This window comes from Balaenoptera ricei, chromosome 9 (genome assembly GCF_028023285.1).
Source record: "Balaenoptera ricei isolate mBalRic1 chromosome 9, mBalRic1.hap2, whole genome shotgun sequence".
NCBI classification, from domain to species: domain Eukaryota; kingdom Metazoa; phylum Chordata; class Mammalia; order Artiodactyla; family Balaenopteridae; genus Balaenoptera; species Balaenoptera ricei.
The window spans coordinates 38,272,129-38,291,665 of NC_082647.1; the positions used below are offsets into that span (position 1 = coordinate 38,272,129).

Genomic DNA, 19,537 nt, shown 5'->3' on the forward strand with positions numbered 1-19,537 from the left:
CCTTGCAGAAGCTTCATCTCCACCACAGCCCACTCACCCACCCTCGCCGTCAGCTCCTGCAGCACCCAGCTTCTCCCTCCATCTCCTGCCATGCCCTTTCACAAGCCGCTCGCGTCTCTGCGCCTGCTGCTTCCTGCTGCCTGCGCCGTCTCCCCCGCTCTCTGCCTGGCAAACTCCTACTCACTCTTCAAAATTCTGCTCACGTGTCACCTCCTCTGAGAAGCGCTGTCCTCCTCCCACAGGATGCTGGGCACGCCTGCTTTCTCCTCTGTTTTCCCCCAGCACCTGGAGCATTCCTTTCTCTTCTCCCTGAACCCTTCTTGATCTGCTTACCCCCCTGTCACCAGCAGAGCACGCGGGGGCCCCTGTCACCAGGCCTCTGCCCTATTCATTGCAGTAGGTCTTGGCTGGCACAAAGAAATCCTTCCATTTGTTTTTGTTGTTGAAGGAATGGCACTGTTTCAGGAATTTCGTCAAGTTTATTATCCACGCAGGAGTACGCTTTGTTTAAGTAAGAAACACGAGGCAGAGATGCAGAAGCCTCCAGAAGCCTGGTTGACAAAAGAGAAAGTCGTCGTCAACAGCAGCTCTTACCAAAGGCAGTCATGGTTTCACGTGTCACGGGGGTGCTCATCCTGGCCAGGGGAGCCCTGGCTCTTAAATACAGATCCTCCTGGATCGCAGCAGTGAATGTTGGCACAAGAAAACGTGGCACAGTGCCTGTAGCAATGGAGAAGTCGGAAGTTCTAGTGCAGGGGTCCTAGGGGCAGCTCTACAGGTGACGGGAATGTAGCTTTGAGCAGGTCACATGCCTCTTGGAGACTTAGTGTTGTCATCTTTAAAACAGAAAGATCAGGCTATGTGATTCCTAAAGTCCTTTCCTCCTTGAGGATTCTGTTATTCTAATCCCGGGTCGAATAGCTGATACTACTACTTACCTCTTCCAAATAAAAATGGCTAGACCCCTTGCAGAGTGGAGAGAGTTTAAATTAGAAACTTAGAGGAAATAGTAAAGAAGATAATATGATGACCTGTTTTTATATTTTTAAGCTTGCTGTCTGGAGTAGATGATTTATTCTACACAGAAAAAAGTTTCAGATGATATACAATGAAATTTACATAAGCTTCAGTGTGTCTTACTGTGATAGCTTCCTGAGTGCAAAGGGGTTGCCAAAGTGCTGGAATGAATACTAAAGAAAAGCTGACAAAAACCGAAAACTTGATAAAACTGAACGGCAAACATTAGTCATAGCTCAGTAACTAGAAAGAAAGGTAACTTAGGGACTTAATTTGTTTTGTATTTCGTAGAGTCTCTGGGTGGAGAGAACATCATTATACTTGGTGCAGAGTTTACCCGGAATTTCCCGCTGGTTTGAAGTGGAGAAGCGTGAAGTGGTAAGTGTCAGAGCTTATTCTCAAGAACTTTCTCATCACAGTTGCTCACCTGGTGTCAGGCTGTATATTCATTGCTTCTGCTTTGGACTCGAAGTGCCTGGAAACACTCATAGTAAGTTAGTGAATGTTTGTGATATTTATTGACTGCTATGACCAAAGCTGGAAGGGGAACATTACCATTGACCTAGCCCAGCCAGCCAGAGGGATTCCTCAAAAATAGCTATGACTGCAGCATGTCAACACCTCGGGCCCTTGAGTTAGAAGAACTGGAATTCCAGGTCTCCTAACTACTCTAGCTATGTGACATTCACTGCTTACCTTCAGTGCCAGGCCACTGGAAGAAAGTTATCCACATTAACTTATTTAATCACCGTACCAAAGCTACGAGGTATGTATTCTTTTTTGTTTGTTTTGTTATACACATTCATTTATTTTACTTTCAGATTCCACATATAAGTGGTAACAGAGTATTTGTCTTTCTCTGTCTGACTTATTTCACTAAGTATAATACCCTCTAGGGCCATCCACATTGTTGCAAATGGCAGAATTTCATTCTTTTCTGTGGCTCAGTAATATTCCATTGTGTGTGTGTGTGTGTGTGTGTATATATCTCAGATCTTCTCTATGCATCCATCTGTGGCTGGACACTCGGATTGCTTGTATATCTTGGCTATTGTACACAATGCTGCTGTGAATATTGAGGTGCATTATCTTTTTGAATTAGTATTTTCATTTTCTTTGGCTATATAGCTAGGAGTGGCATTGCTGGATCATATGGTGGTTCTGCTTTTAGTCTTTTGAGGAACCTCCATAGTATTTTCCAAGGTGATTGAACCAATTTACATTCCCACCAGCAGTGGACTAGGGTTCTCATTCCTCCATATCTGAGGTGTGTATTCTTATCCCCATTTTCACACGTTTTGACAAGAGGTTAAAAGCCTTTGCCAGAGGTTCCATAGCAAGATACTGAAAAAGGATAAACTCGAACCCAGATTTTTCTGACTCCAAAGCCAGTTATGTTTATCACTCCTAGCCTTATAGGCAACACGAAGCCAGTGTCAAGCCCCAGCACAGTATCTGACACACAGTAAGTCCGCGCTGTCACAGTTCACAGTAGAAGGCATGCTGCTGTGTTAGTCTCCCTGGGCACCAGTGGAGAAATCAGCGGGTGTCATTATAGAACCTGGAAACCACAGCACCCAAGAAGCCTTCGGGTTGTAAAGCACGCCTCCCAGCTCCAGTCCCCAGTTGTGGAAACAGAGAGAGCGGTTGCCTAAAGCAGCCACATCCAGAGTGAGACCCCGCCCTGTGCCTGGGCTGCTCTTCAAGCTGCCAGCACCTTGCTGTCAACCACAGCCCTGCAATCTCAAGCATCCCTTCTCCCACCCTTGGTATATCCATTGTGTCTGGGACCAGCCACTGTCCTCTGGCTGATAGAAAATGTGCCAATTGTGAAAATATCATTTAACCCCTTCCTTTTTTTAAGTAACAAGCCCACTCTGTCCATGAATAAGAAAGAGCAGTTCTTGCCCAAATTGTCTTCCAAGAATGGCTTATCCTACCTGAAGTCTCTCTAAGCATTGAAACCACCCTCAGCTTATCCTGTTCAATCACGCTAAGGATTTAATGGCATTTTCATTTTGCTGGGCGGAAAAATTCGTACAGCTCCCTTAACAAATTGAACTCAATCCAGCAGATTACATCAGTGTGGTTGTGTTCTTGTCAGGTCTGAGTCAAGGGTCCCCAAAGCTGGTTACTTACATGGTGGACCCTGCGGCCTTCGTGGAAGAGGAGACGCTGCTGAATTCAGTGCTCAGAAAGTCTTATTGTTATGCTTCCTGCTGAATGGCATGGGCCCAACCCACAGAAATGTTCTTAGTCATCCATGCTGCATTAATGATTCAGAGAGCTTTGTCAGCTACTTACTACCCAGAGCATTGAATTCTGTGACACTCACCAATGTTCCTAACCTTGGAAATATTATATACACACACACATACACCCCTCTAATAAAAAGCAGCATGCTGATAATGATTAAAGGAGCATTACTAAACACAACCTTTCAAACATCAGCTGCCTACTTTATTAGAATACGCAATCTTATATTCTGTCAAACAGAACAAACCCAACTGGGCTATTTTGTTCCCTGAACACAGCCCACTTCTGACAACCTCATGTCTTTCTCTTATTCCCACTGCCTGGCATATCCCCACCTTCTATTAAAGCTGGTTTACTGCTTTAATTCCTAGTGTGGAAGGTCCTGAAGATCTGGGCACAGAGTAGGTACTCAATACATATATGCCACACTGAATTGAAATTCCTTATGTGCCATGCCAGAATCTAAAAGATTCTGAATACCAAAAGATGTTTCCACATCTTGAGGATTACATAATATACTATATGCACCCTATGTTACCTTTCTAAAATCAGAAATATTCTGAGTTCTGAAAACATGTAGCAGCGAAGATTTCAGATGAGACTGTGGGCCTTTATTCTCTAAATCGTAACCCCAGAACATACTGTTGAACATATTCTCCCATTCTTTCAAAGATGATAATGCCTTTGAACAATTGTTTACTCAGTAATTGTTTTTATTGTTTTCAAAACAAACAGGGTATTTATTTTTTTGATTAAAAAGTAAGCTTATTTAAAAATTTTTAAACAAGATGAAAAAGCTATAAAATAGAATGTACAAATAATGATTTTTTAAACTCTAAAGATAATGACAGTATCATCACATTTCACATTATATCCATCAGAAAATCGTGTGGCTCTATATACTTTCAAAATTACCCAGAATCCGACCACCCCTCACCTCCCTACTGATAGTGCCATCTAGTGCCTGATTTCTGCAGTAGTCTAAGAGGTCACCTTGTGCCCTTCTGCCCTCCCCCTGCTGCAATCACTTCTGTACACAGCCCCAGTGTCCTTTTTAAACTAAAGTTATATCAAATAAAAATAGAGAAAATATATAATGAACCTGGTTTACCCATCATTTTATTTCACCAGGTATCAAAAAGGCCAATTTTGTTTCATCTACACTTCCTTCCATTCCCTTTCACACTGGCTTATTTTGAAGTAAATCTCAGACATCATTTCAGCTATGTAAGAATATTTTAGTCTGTATATTAACCAAAAACATAACCATAATACCATTATTCCACCTAAAAAATTTAACAATAATTCCATGATCATAAAATATCCAGTTTATTCACAGTTCTCCAAGTCTTTATTTTATAGGTTTTTGTTTGTTTTTGTCATCTGTTGTTTGAATCTGGTCCCAAATAAGGGCCACACATTGAAATTGGTTGAAATACCTCCTAGATCCCATTTGATCTGTAGGTTCCCCCGTATTAATTTTTTTTCCTTGCAGTTTTTTTGTTAAAGAATCCAGGTTGTTTATCCTGAAGTGTTTCCTTAAGTATGGATTTTGCAGACTGTGAATCAGTGGGATCATTTAACATGTTTCTTTGTTCCTATTTTTTTTTTGTAAATTAGCAGTTAGATCTAGAAGCTTGATAAGATGTTGTTTTGTTTTCATTTTTTATTTTTTCATTTTTTGCAAGACTACTTCATGGGTGGTGTTATATGCTCTGGTTGGCAGCCAGTGATACTCGTTGCCCCCATCCAGTCATCTCTTAAGGGTTACAAAATGGTGATATTTCATCGTTCTTTCTTTGTTTGTTGATTGGAATACTTGTGTAAAGAGAAACATGCCCTCATCACCGATTTGATTACCCTAAGGTATAGGAAAGGAAGGATAATGCTCTATTCTTTCCTTTTATTTACCAGTTTTCATGGTTTCTTTTTTTTTTCCCCCACACCACGCAGCTTGTGGGATCTTAGTTCCCCGACCAGGGACTGAACCCTGGTTCCTCATACAGAGGGCACCCTCAGCAGTGAAAGTGCGGAATCCTAACCACTGGACCACCATGGAATTCCCCTACCAGTTTTCAAAATAATAATTTGGTTCCCTAACACCCTATAAAAGTGACCAAAGAGGGTTTTGTTTGGTTAGTTTGGGTTTTAGTATCAGTAGTAACTCATGGATTTAAACGTGTTTGTTTTGTTTCAATCCATTGCAATTATGACTCTTATTATTTTTCAAATTGTTCCATTTTGCCCATTGGGAGCCTCTTCAAATTGGTTCCTCAGTCTTTTTGACAGTATCCAAGTTGTCTTTGTTACTGAGCTAACACACAGGACCGGATTGTCAGATCAAGCATAGGAATCAGCATCAAGCTTTACTAATAACTTTCAGGCAATCAGGAGGCTCAGATGAACCAGAGAGACATCTGAGACCTCAAGTCTTGTCCTCCACATCCTTCTTCTCCACATCAGTAATAATCCTGATTAAGAGACAGAGTGTCTAAGTGAAGTTCACGGAGTTCCTCATACAAAGGGCACGTTTCAATTATGAAATTTAAATTGTGAAATATTCCATTTTATACTCCAGAGAGTTGTCAAACTTCTCTGGGACATTCTCTAGGGACGTGTGCCTTATGGACTCTGGGTTTATTTACTGTAAGCAATCCTTTAGCTGGGGACTTCCCGCTAAGGGCATTCCATAGATACCATCTCTTCCTCCTAGCAGTTAGTCTTAGTCTTTTTATTTGAAGGTTCAATTGACAGGGAGATAAGACCAGGTCACCTGCTTTCTTTTCTGTTCCCCGAGGACATCCCTCCAGTAAAGAGAGTAAATGGACCACAGGCCAGCTGCTCTAATGCCTTCCTCCAGCTGCCTTCCTTGCTTACTGGTATGGCTGGGTAGTCCAGGCTCACTTGTACAATCCTGCCCCAGACCCAAAAGCAACCATTTCTCCAAAGACTCCTGATTCTTTTTAGTGGTAAATGGGAATTAAGGATCACAAACTGGGAATAAAGGAAAATAATTCCTTGATGAACATTTTTACACATTATTCTTTGCACACTTCTTTAATCATCTCCTTAGAATAGTTTCCCTAGAAGTGAATTGAGCTATCAAAGGGTCCACAGTATAACCTTTGATTCATTGATCATCAATGGCATGTATCAATTTGTGCTCTGTCTGGAGTATACAGCTGTTCTTGGGAATAACCATTTTCCCAGCATTCTCTTCAGCACTGGCTGTTGAATATTATTTTAAAATTTCCAAATAATAGATCAAAAATGATCACAGTAGGGTTGATTTTTTTTTTGGCATTCGTTGAGTGCTAGTAGAGATGATATGTTTTCATATATTTATTGAGTCTTTTTTGCGAATGCACTGATTATATTCTTTGTGTAGTTTTCTTCAGTATTTGAGATATATTAATAATTCAGCTGAAATATATGTTGGAAATATTTTCCCAAGTTATTATTTGTCTTTTGTCTGTGTTTATTGTATTTTGTTTATTTTTAAATTCCTTCGTATTAATAACATTTGAATCTATAATGTTGAGCATTAATTTTTTTAGTTGTGGTCAAAAATACACAAAAGTCACCATCATAACCACTTTTAACTGTATAGTACAGTGGTATTAACTATAGCACGCTGTTGTGCACCATCCATTGAACAACAATTTCCCTTTCCCCCTCCCCCCAGCACCTGGCAACCACTGTTCTACTTTCTGTTTCTAAGATGTTTTGTTCACTTTTTAACTTTCAGTTCATCAGAGCTCTCAGACTTCTTCCTTATGATTTAGCTTTTGTGATCATAAAACAAAAGTTTAATGTCCTAAATAACTGGAAAATAAAATCCTGTTTACCACCACTCAGGTAAAGAAACAGAACATTGCCAGTAGCACCCTATAGGCCTCCCGTGTATCCTTTCCCAATTACTACTGCCTCCCTTATCATAACTTTTATGGTATCCATTCCCTTGCTTCGTTTATTACCTGTATATGCCTCTTTAAACAAGTCAGTTTAGTTTTGCCTGGTTTTGAACAGGCATACCTTGGAGATGGTGTGGGTTCAGTTCTAGACCACCGCAATAAAGCAAGTCACACAGATTTGTTGGTGTCCCAGTGCATATAAAAGTGATGTTTATACTATACTGCAGTGTACTGTGTGTAATAGCATTATGTCTAAAAAAAAATGTACATACCTTAGTTTAAAAATATTGCTAAAAAAATGCCAAAGCAATTGCAATAGCAAGATCAAAGACCACTGATCACAGATCACCATTACAAATATAATAATGAAAAAGTTTGAAATATTGTGAGAATTATCAAAATGTGACACAGAGACATGAAGTGAGCAAATGCTGTTGAAAAAAACGAGGCCAGTAGCCTTATTCAACAGAGGGTTCTGTGAACCCTCAATTTGTAAAACAACACAGTATCTGTGAAGCACAATAAAGCAAAGTACAATAAAATGAGGTATGCCTGTATAACAGTGTCATACTGTATATATTCTATTGTAACTTGCATCTGTTGCTCAGTATTATTTGTAACATTAGTCCATGTTATTATATGTGACTTGTTTGTTTTCATTGCTGTAAAGTATTCCATTGTATACTACAATATGCTTATGCGTTCTATTCTTGATGGACATACAGATTTTGGAGATGATTATGAACACTTTTGTACATGTTTCCTGGTACACATGTACACAGATACTTTTCCTCAGATATATGCCTAGGAGTAAAATTGCTGGATCATAAAATATAATATATAGATATCTTCATCTTTAATACATAATCCCAAACTGTTTTCCAAAGTGATTGAACCAATTTGAACTTCCAACAGCAGAAATTGAGAGATTCAGTTGCTCACATTCTCACTCTCATTTGCTAGTGTCATATTTATTTTTGCCATACTGGTGAGTGCTTAATAGTATGTCATTGTGGTATTACTTTTCACTTCTTTGATCACAGATGAGGTTCAACACTTTTCATATGTTGACTGGTCATTTGGGTTTCTTCCTTTGTAAAGTGGCTACTTTTTTTGCCTATTTTTAATTCGGCTGTTTGCCTTTCTCTTAATGGTGTGTAAGGGTTCTTTATATATTCTGGACATAGGCTCTTTGACAGTTTTACATGTTACAAATATCTTCTACTTTCTGGTTTATCTTTCCTTCTCCTTTATTGTGTCCTTTGATGAATGTATATTCTTAATTTTGACATAGTCAAATGATTCTAGTACTTTTCAGTGTTGGTTTAAGATGATCTAAGTGACCTTTAAAAACTCTATTTCCTTAACTGAAAGAACCAGTATTGAAATGTGCTTACAGTAAGCTTGAATTATTGTACAGCTGAGAGCTTAGCAGACCTTCTCTTCAAAGAGAACGTCAGTGACAATAACAGTCACAGTGCTACACATTTGAAGAGCACTTTCATCATTTTCACAATTAGGCCTCCCATAACCGAGAATTAAGTCATTATGATTCTATTTGGCTCTCCTTCAACAAATAGATCCTGCGGCATATATGATTATCTTATTTGCTATAACTCCCAACTGTGTGGCATCCTGTGCCACCTTATGGTGCTGTTATATATGCATATGGGGTTCATATGGGCATATGTTCCATCTTCCCAACTAGGCTGAAATCTCCTTGACATCAGAGGATCTGTAAATGCATCTTTGTATCTCCTGTGGTACTTTGCATTAAGTATCTAGAAAGGCACTAATAATATGCAGGGCCCTTGAACACTTAGCCTTCAAAAGAAAAGAAAAACAAGTTTTAAAAGACATGCTTGAATTTTCTTTTAAGGTTTAAATTGGTTGTTGCAGTGCTAATGTGTAATTGATGAGTGCAGATTATCTAAACCACATTTCAACCAATGAATATAATCACCTTCTCTTCCCAGACCTTACAAACAGCTAATTTGTCTTCCACATCCTTGTCTATTCTACTATGGACCCTGGTAGAGATATTAATGGGAGCCAAGGGGGAGCACAGATAATTCAGAACATGGATAATCTAATTTGTCTTTCTTCTTCTTTTTTTCTTTTCTTTCTTTCTTTCTTTCTTTTTTTTTTTTTTTTTTTTTTTTGGCCATACTTCACAGCATGTGGGATACAGGATCTTAGTTCCCTGACCAGGGGTCGAACCTGTGCCCCATTCAGTGGAAGCATGAAGTCTTAACCACTGGACCGCCAGGGAAGTCCCTTGTCTTTCTTCTTGAATGTCACAAAATCCAATATATATTTATGCTCATTTGTTCTCAGGTAGAAATGAGTCCTCTTGAAAATGCAATTGAAGTATTGGAAAATAAGAATCAGCAGCTGAAGACTCTGATTAGTCAGTGTCAGACAAGACAGATGCAGAATATTAATCCCCTGACCATGTGCCTGAATGGAGTTATAGATGCTGCGGTTAATGGTGGAGTTTCCAGGTATCAAGAGGTGAGGATTAGGTATTTTCGTTTGAAAATTGTCATGTGTGATTTCTTAAGGTTTCAGAAATCTTTTTTCAAAATATGCACACATCACATCAGCCTGCTATCATAGGGCTACAATTAACACAAGCAGATTTCTTTGTTAGATAGAGCAAACATACAGTCATTTGTGATGCACACTTTGTTTCCCAAAATGTGATATTTTGAGGATAAAAGTGTGTGTGTGTGTGTTTTCTTGGATGAATAAAAGAAGTGAGGGTATTGGGATTGTTTAATAAATGTCTACCTAAACCCACTTCCCTGAGCAAAGAGTGGTTCTTGGACATAAAAAAATTTGATCTTGTTTAGAAGATATTTTAAGTGGATTTTTCATCTGCTGTCTTAGTTTTAAACAGAAAGGTACAGTAGCTTGGAAGGTGAGGCCACCATCTTGATCATTCTGAGTCTTAAGGCAGTTTATTTTAGGATGTAATGTCATAAAGCTTATTGATTTGGATTTGCTATTTGTTTTACCAAAGATACAAAGTTTATACAATTTCTGATCTCCTGTTAACAATCATTTCCTTATATTCCCATCTGACCAGCTGACCGTACTCAGAATCATTATGTCTGCCCCCCAAAAGTGGTGTATAATGGTATCATTTCTTTAAAGATGGCTTTAAAAAACAACGGTGTCTTTCACTTCCTTTGTAACTCTCCTGAAGTAAACTGACTAATCCTTCTCTTACTAGGCATTCTTTGTCAAAGAATATATCTTAAGTCACCCTGAAGATGGAGAGAAAATTGCACGGTTAAGAGAGCTGATGCTTGAGCAGGTAAGGGGAGCAGAAGCCCATCACCTTCCCCCTCTTCTGCGTAGATACATACTTGCTTAACTGGAGACCCATCTACATAGTTTTCTACATCAGTGATCTAACTGAAGCTAGCAGTCACGGGTTACAGATTAACTCGTAATATATCCCAATTTGCTAATTTCGACGTTTTCTTCCCACTTTAATGCAAAACAAAAACAAAAACCAATGAGTAGACTATGGTAGCCCCTTACAACAAACAACTTCATGTAATCTCTTGGAACGTTCTCTGAATGCTGTCTCCCCAAAGACTTGATGCCAGCTTTTCACTCAAGATTTTGGGGTCAAATGAGTTCAGGCTAACTCAAAATGAATAAATAAGTAAATGAATGAATGAGATTCTTACTTAAATGTTAGAATAAGGAAGTGGGCAGTCAATACCCTTTGCTTTAGAAGTATCCTGTTGTGCAGACTAAGCCTATAGATTATATGATATGGACAAAACTAGATACAACCTCATCATTTTCAACGTTACAGAAGCATAGTTGGTTTTTATTTCTTTGGTTCCATCAAGTACAAAGAACCAGAGTGAAAAATCTGTTGCCTGCTGTGCCCCTTTTGATAGCTCTTGGCCTGAAAATGGTTTGAAAACCTCTGAGGTGGGAGACATTATGATTGGGAGGCTGGGTGCAATAGGAAATTTTATACCCATGAAAAATGGAATATGTACGATAAAATGTGACAAAAGCATCTCTTTCCACTTGATAATACCAAATTAAAAAACAAATAAAACATGCTGTTTTGGATTAGGAAATGACGAGGTTATCTGGTTTTAGTTCATATTTTATGCTCTGAAGGCTTAGTCCACAAAACTTAATACTGAAGGGAGAGAAGTGGCCATGGACAAGGGCCATGGCTGGAAGAGGGTCAGTTGTATAGATTCTGAAAAAGAGAGAGGAATTACTTAAAGTTGACCTGCGAGGAAATATAGAATAAGTTAAATTCTCATTGTGGCCCTGGGAGTGATGTAGATTCTCGAAATGAAGTGAGCAGCTTAGGTTATCCAGTACTGAGGATTATGGAACGACTTTAGCCTTTTTTGATTTTTAAAAGTCTGTATTTTACCAGTACAGTCTCTTATGAGTGATTTGCCTCACCCCAGGATACTTAACCTGCTGTATTCAGTCTGACTGAATTCTTTCCCTCGAGTTAAAATCAAAAGGGTTAAGAACTCTCTCAAGAAAAATAAAAATCGAGGGACCTTGGTTTCCTCCACATTCTGCCTGATTATGTTCATGGGGCCTTGTGGAAAGAGCTATGGCCTAGGAAGCATTAGATCCTATCATAGGCCATGTCATGCATATGACTGCCATGTGACCTTGGGCGAGTCACATGTCTTTGTGGGACCGTAGGAAGGGGGTTGGGCACCGTCCTCTGGACCTCTGTGAGGTGGTTCAGAGAACTGTCTAGTAGACATGGAGATGCACTGCCCCAGTGCCCCTTCCAGAAGGGAGTTGTGGCCCTACCTGCTAGAAGACACCTTAGGCTCTCAGGTCCTCCGGCATTGCCTCTGCTGCAGAGAGCCACGTAGCCTAAGATCTCCACCTTCCTAGATGACCTGCGTCCAGTGACTGGGGAGGAGAGACAGAGCCTGGCCATTTGGGCGCAACACAGCACAACTGTGACAGACCGTTAAAGGTCCAGAGCTCCCCTGGGGTTGGCAGGAGGCTGCCATCCAGTTCCGTTTCTTTTTTGGTCAAGTCCCACTTCTGCCCCTCCCTCCCTCCCTCCCACAGGCAGTGATCCCAAGGATACACCCCAGTAAACAGCCTAATCTCCATGCTGGAGCCTACTTCCGGGAGAACCCAACCTGCGACGTTATCTGCACAAAAGGGAGGGCCCCTCCCAGCTAGTGTCTAAGAAGCAAAGGACTGAGGCACCTACACTTAGGCTCAACTCCTCCATCCCGCCTACCCTCCCCACAGAGACCGGGCTCGCCCTTTATGCCTCAGACATACACTCCACTCAAGCTGTTCCTTTCAAGGTGTCCTTGATGTTTATTTCAAGGTATTTTTATCTTTATGCAAATGTGCTGGTGGTAGATGGGCATCCAGAGCAGAAGTTGCCGCAGTTCTGACCCCTTTGGAAGGTGCTGGATGCTCTCATCCCCCAGAGTCAGTACTGTTTGCCCTGTCTTTCAAACTTGAACCTTCACGGGCTGTAAAGATAAAGCGCCATCGTAGTGATGTGTGATTTGTTTTCCTCTCAGCCTCTGGAATTTGTTCTTTTGACCACTATAGCATGGGGAATTTCTAAAAATGTAAAAGACAGCTGCTACTCAAATCAAGGGAATTAAGCACTTTTGATACCTGTACAGAGAAAACTTGAATGTTTATATTCATCTTGGTTTAGGTTCTCACAGCAGGAAAACTTTTTTAAAAATAGGAGCTCTTCCTTTTTGCATTAGAATAAGTGAACAAGAATAATATTTTTTTAACAAAAACAAGAAACATAGCAACTGTTACAGAATTTCCGTTCACTTGTCCCTTCCTCCCTGACAGATTTTGAAAATCTGAGAGAGGGAGAGAGAAGAACCTGATGGGAGAGAGAAGGGAAACATGGCAGAGAGGGTGCCATCCAGAAAAGAGGTCCCTGGGGGAGAACCACCTGACCCTCCTAACAGGGAACCCCCATTCCCTGCCCCATCCTGAGAAGTGCAGGAAGGGGCCAAAGAAACACTGAACTGTTTTAAAATGGTTGTTGTTATAGGTTGAAAATCATGGGAAAGAAACTTGGGGTAGTAGGAAAATCAAGTCTTTGGAATCAGAGAGACCTAAGTTCAAATCCTCATTTGTCCTTTAGTACATGCAGAATTTAAGTACACGCAGAATTTTAGTACATGCAGAATTTTAGTACATGCAGAATTTTAGTACACGCAGAATTTTCGTAAATGCAGAATTTTAGTACACGCAGAATTTTCTGATCCTCAGTGTCCTGCCTGGTAAACTAAGGATTGTTGCTATCTTGTCAGATTGAGAGATCAGCAATATTGCATGCAAAATGCATGGTACCATGCTTGAATCCCCCAGCAGGCACTTAGAGGACGTACCTACTCACTGATGCGGATTTTCTCCTTACGTTACTATCAAGGCACAGATTTTGGAATTTGGCTTGGCCGTGCATGAGAAGTTTGTACCTCAAGATATGAGACCGCTTCACAAAAAGCTGGTCGACCAGTTCTTTGTGATGAAGTCCAGCTTAGGAATACAGGTAAGTACACAAAGTGTCCATGGGGGGGGCAGTCTGACCTCTGCCATTTGCTTTTTGGTAGAGGGACGATGAAATATCCAATAGTGACATCTTTTGGTTTTTCTACCAAACTGCACCATTTTACCAGAGAGCCCTCAAATACTAAAATTGCATTAACTTCTGTTTGTCACCCTCAACCTTTACGAAAACAAAAAAGTAAATGAGAGAAAGCTTAATAATAATGAAACTTACCTTTATAAGGTCCCTATAGAAAGACTTCATGACATTTACAATGCACATCTAGTACAGCGAAATACCTCACGAGTGATTTTGCCCTTGTAATTACTATTCTGAAATATTTTCTTTACTACCTCTTTAGGAATTCTCTGCTTGTATACAAGCCAGTCCAGTCCATTTTCCTAATGGAAGCCCTCGTGTGTGTAGAAACTCAGCACCTGCTTCTATGAGCCCAGATGGTACCAGGGTAATTCCTAGACGCAGGTAAGTCATATTCTGAATTATCTGACACTTTGGCGTCCCCACAAGATGATCTGGAACGATTCTCTCGTTCTTTGCGGCACAATTTGTCGAATACGCAATTTCTTAATGAAATAATTAACCCTCGAGGCAGCTGCAGACATCTGCCACTGGTGAAACAGCAACAGCATGAGAAATAAATAAACTCAGACATTTGATCATATGGAGGCAAACAGGAGACGACAAAATGGGATGTGCATATTTTTTTTCCCCTTTGGTTTTATACCATGCCAGCATGTGATAAAGTACAATTCAGAGACTGAGTTAACAACCATTTCTTTTCCCCCCCAAAACAGCCCATTAAGTTACCCAGCTGTCAACCGATATTCTTCCTCCTCACTGTCCTCACAAGCTTCTGCTGAAGTAAGCAATATTACAGGGCAATCAGAAAGCTCTGATGAAGTCTTTAACATGCAGGTACTTGATTAGCTTTTTTGTCTGGTCCTGTTTATTCCCTTTCTGTCTCGATCATGAGTGTTTCCGTTCACTCTGCTGTGCTTAGGAACAGACCTATGAGCGAGAACTTGACTTAAGGACAAACCTTTAAACACTCGTGTTGCCTTATTGGTCTCTGGAGTCTCCAAAGATGATTCTCTCAAAGCTCCCCCATCCACTCTAAGAAGACCTGAGCGAGCCATGGGAAAGCCGGGGCAGGCCGTGCAGGGGGCGCGCTTTGAGCTCTGCCTCTGAGTCGGGTCTTCAGTTGGGACTCCTGGAGCTTGTCACCACTGACCTCTTAGCATCTCTAAGTGTTTCGTTTTTTTCCTTTAAGAAGATGTGGTTTAGGGGCCCATTGTAAGATCTCTCCACTTAGGTACATGTTGGAAATTTCCCATAATAAAACATTTTTTACAAAAGAAAAAACACAGGTTTTCGGGATTTTAGCGTCAGTGTAACTCTTGCAACCAAAATTCGTATTTAGACTCGGCTGATAGGGCGTTGATAGTAACTCGGTAAGGCTCAGCGGAAATTTTCCTCACCACTGTCTTTGGAAAAGGGGCATAATACATATTGCCAAATTCATGCTTTGAACACATTACATTGGAGAAAATGCAAAGGCGTGTTCTCTGCCTTTTAGAAGCACTCACCTATTGACCTGCCCGAGGCTGGGAGTCTTTCTGCTTGTGCTTTAGTCAGGGAGCCGCTGCTAACTGCTCCTAAGTCATAGGATGTATGTAGCTGAAATGAACACAAATGCATTCCTTCGGCAGGAGTCAAAATCTCAGATTCTTGATTGATTCAGACAGGCGTCCTTATCAGTCTGAGTTAGGGAGATTTTTCCATATTTCTTAATGGACTTTTTTTTTTTCTAATTTGAAAAAAGAACTGATGATTTTGTTTCAAATGTGTCAGCGTTATCTGCAGCCTCTAAGCCGTGTTTGATAACAGCTCCCATGTTTTCCAGCCAAGTCCATCTACCTCAAGCTTGAGCTCTACTCACTCTGCCTCGCCTAATGTGACAAGTTCTGCTCCGTCGAGTGCCAGAGGTCAGCGCCAGGGTGTGGGGTGGACCAAGGGTGCCCGGAGAACCTTCCAGCCCCCAGGAGCTGTGGTGGCCCCCACAGGCTCGGGCTCTCTCCTCCAAACGGGCCCAGCCCACCACCACCCTGATGAGCCTCTCTTTCCTTCTCTTGCCAGCTTCTCCTTTGTTGTCTGACAAACACAAACATTCCAGAGAAAACGCTTGCCTGTCCCCGAGAGAGCGGCCGTACAGTGCCGTCTACCCGACACCTGTGGAACCTTCTCAGGTAGTCCTTGTGGGATGGAAATTCTAGAAAACGAGGAAACGTCTGGATGTTGCTTACGTCTCTCTGCAGAACCTCACGGTAGCTGCCAGAGGCCACCAGATAGGCCGTGTCGACGAAGTCCAGCTGGGTGAAAAGCACACCTCTGCCCTGCGCCTGTGGCTAGGGATTTCTGTGTGAGCCACGTGTCTGACGTGGATACGTGGGAAGTTGCCTGAGCAGTGAAGCTGATAGGGAAATGGGGAGTGATTTTACCCAGCTTGATCCAACTCGGTATTTCGTTACTGCTACTTGAACGTTAGGAGGGGTGATTGGGTGAATGAGTTGGGGGGTGTCTGTCTGCATGTGTCTGTAACAGAAATTTGGAGGAACTTCTTACGTTAGCCAGAGACCCTTGAGGAGACGCATGGCTGCCCAGTAGCGTTTCTTTTTGCCGCTACTAACTCGAGAGGGCGGCCACGGGTCCTTGCTGAGGTCCCCAAGAGGGCGGAGCATGACTTTTTACCTTTGCCATTCTTCTTCTTTTTTTTTTTTTTTTTTTTAATTTATTTATTTTTGGCTGTGTTGGGTCTTCGTTTCTGTGCGAGGGCTTTCTCCAGTTGCGGCAAGCGGGGGCCACTCTTCATCGCGGTGCGCGGGCCTCTCCCTATCGCGGCCTCTCTTGTGGCGGAGCACAGGCTCCAGACGCGCAGGCTCAGTAGTTGTGGCTCACGGGCCCAGCTGCTCCGCGGCATGTGGGATCTTCCCAGACCAGGGCTCGAACCCGTGTCCCCTGCGTTGGCAGGCAGATTCTCAACCACTGTGCCACCAGGGAAGCCCTGCCATTCTTCTTTGATGCACTGAGGAGGAAGCTGAATCCTAGGGCCTCCCCTGCAGCCCTCAGGAGTAAGGCACGTGGCCCTCACCACCCACCCCAGACTTGGCTTTGCAGTGATCTCTGTTAGTCCGAGTGAGAGCAGGGCCAAGGTTTTGACCCTCTGGGCCCTTCAAGTGCTTTGAAGGAGGGTTTCAAAGATAAGGTTCATGTGGAGCCCTGAGTTTTACCGATCATTTGGGGATAACTTGGGAGCAGAGAATAATAGTTATTTATCCTCCAGCTCATTTCTCTGTTTTTCTACACCATCCTGGCAGAAGTCTGTAGCTACATCTGGAAAGGGATGAGAGTGAGTGGGGTTTGGCTTGATGGGTTTATCTTTGCTGATTGTGTGATCTTCCCCAGAGTTCCAGGATACCTCATCCACACGACACTGGTGTCTCGCAGAAATTATATCTGCGTGCATTTGGCTGGACCAGCTAACTGGTTTAATCTCCCTTTGTCACTTGATGTTGCAAAGGAATTTCCCAGTTTGCTCCACCTGCTCCTGGAGAGCATGTCACCAGCATGCTGGTCAGCATGAAGGACTTGCTGGTTACCCTCTCGAGTTTTCTGCTTTTGGTCCAATTTGAAACAGTGTGCACGTTGCCAAAATTTCAATAATACACATTGCTCTGGTGCATCTACTTTTCAGGACTTTGCGCCTTTTTGTTTAATATGTCAGGTAGAACCGTGTAAAACTGGCATTTTTGTGGGTTAAAAATTGAAACATATTGACCATTTCATATGTTTTAACGTAATCTAGGATTTAAAATGTAAAGTCCATTCACTAGAGATTTTTTGAGCCAATATTCCTCCTTTAATTCTTACTCGCATTTCGTCTTGCCAGTCTAGCATTTGTATTTACAAAGAGCACCATAACGTAACTGCTTACTGTTTATTTTTTCCTTGCATTTTATTACAAAACCTATTTGCCATTTATATTTGAAATCTAGTATAGACTTTTAAAACACTGTTTGAACCCTAAGGGTCTCTGCCCTTTTTCCCTTAAATATAATTGAATTCTTTGTTCCTAGCCTCATCATAGCATATAAAAACATTTTTTTCAACGAAAAGTTTCAGTAATAAGATAATCATCTCATTTTCTAGAAGGTCTCACATGTTAGCATATTGCATCATAAAAATAGATTCTTGTGCCTTTCCAGAGGCTGCTGTTTAATCATATTGGAGACGGGGTCTTGCCACGCAGTGACCCAAATCTTTCTGCGCCTGAGAAAGGTGGGTATAAAGCCAGCCCCTTCATCAGTCCTGGAATGTGTAATGGTTTGTTTTGTCCTCATTTCCTCCAGTCTCCCATGTGTCTGTGCGGAAGGCAGATGTCCAGACCTTTAATGATCTGGACTAATTTGCTCTTTAGGAGATGAATGAAAGACAGTTATTTCTGATGCATTCTTCACAAACTGTGTTCTTGTAGGATTTAACGGCAGAATCAGAGCAAGGTAGGGACTCCTCTGTTTAATGACTTTTGGTGTCATTCAGTGAGTCACCGAGGCAAGGCCTGCGCTACCTGAAACAAAGTGGCCAATTAGGCTACTTGTTCAGCGCAATGAAAATAAGCACCTTCTCAGATCGATTCCCTGGTCCCACTTTGTGTCTGCCTTACAAAGTCCATTCTGCCAGCTCATCTGTCGTTTGCGGTGACTCAGGTGCTCTTTAAGAATTGCAATCCCGTGCATGATGGAGTGTGCCCTGCCTCAAGGTCACCTGAAAAAATGAGAAACAAACACATGCCTAGCAGTTCATAGCCAATTAGCATCGGTCTGTGCAACACAGCAGAGCAGGAAGAGCGGATTAAATGCGACTTCCTCGGCCAGGGGGGCCGGGGGCTGGCAGCAAGGCACCCGCTCACCTCCTAGGGTCAGGCCTCAAAAAATCAGAGTAGTCCCCAGGCCAGTGAATTAAGAGTCACTAATGAAATATCCGTGTAAAGTGTATTGTAACTGTCCTCATTAAGAGCCCGACTGCATCGTCATTTGAGTACACCGATACGTTAAAACTTTCCTTGCAAAATAGAAATCAGCAGAAGTGTAGCCAGTTATTTTAAAACACACATTTTGCTTTAAAGTTACAAGTCAGATATTGATCTTTGTCTGGAGAATTTAGGAACGTGGTCTTTTTCTCACCTTTTATACCAAAGAAAACCACAAAGCACATTTAAAAGGACCGGAGGAAAAGTATTTTACGAGTGGTAGTTCCATCCAATGAAAGTGGTAATATAAAGAATGGTAAAATGTTGAAATTCTAGATATGTCCATCAGGTGGCAGTGTCTGTTCAGGGAGCAAGCTACTGGAACTCTCTAAAGGCTTGAGGTTGTAAACCTCATCACAGAGCGGCTATTTATAACCTTGTGTGTCTTGCCCTTGTTCCTAACGGGGTCGTTCCATATTTCTGCATCGCGCTGAAGCGTGGAGCAGGCAGATTACAAAAAAGGAATGATACTGTCAGTGCTCCAAATTATTTTTTTAGGACGTTCTTCACTATAGCCCATTGACTTTAGGAACAAGGGCCAGCGGTATGATGTGGTGTGGCTCTTCCTTGCCACTAATCCTGCCAGACAGTGGCGGTATTAGGTATTAGCGTGCCACTGCCTTCCCCCTTTCAGGGTACCGCTAGTCCAGAAGTCTCTACTAAAAATCAAGTTTTACA

At 41.7% G+C, this 19,537-nt stretch overlaps 1 protein-coding gene across 3 annotated transcripts in view; it reads left to right on the forward strand.

The window, feature by feature from the left end:
* Window positions 1-19,537, forward strand: part of DOCK4 (dedicator of cytokinesis 4) — a 492,329-nt gene that overhangs the window by 464,170 nt on the left and 8,622 nt on the right. Inside the window, exons 41-49 of one of the 3 annotated variants that reach the window (XM_059933591.1) lie at window positions 1,309-1,395; window positions 9,525-9,701; window positions 10,426-10,509; window positions 13,636-13,755; window positions 14,114-14,235; window positions 14,568-14,688; window positions 15,677-15,758; window positions 15,910-16,019; window positions 18,036-18,108. In XM_059933591.1, coding sequence (XP_059789574.1) covers window positions 1,309-1,395; window positions 9,525-9,701; window positions 10,426-10,509; window positions 13,636-13,755; window positions 14,114-14,235; window positions 14,568-14,688; window positions 15,677-15,758; window positions 15,910-16,019; window positions 18,036-18,108 — 976 coding nt within the window. Of the gene's footprint in view, window positions 1-1,308; window positions 1,396-9,524; window positions 9,702-10,425; window positions 10,510-13,635; window positions 13,756-14,113; window positions 14,236-14,567; window positions 14,689-15,676; window positions 15,759-15,909; window positions 16,020-18,035; window positions 18,109-19,537 lie in introns of those variants that run through there. The other 2 variants (XM_059933592.1, XR_009505001.1) reach the window with 2 other exon arrangements.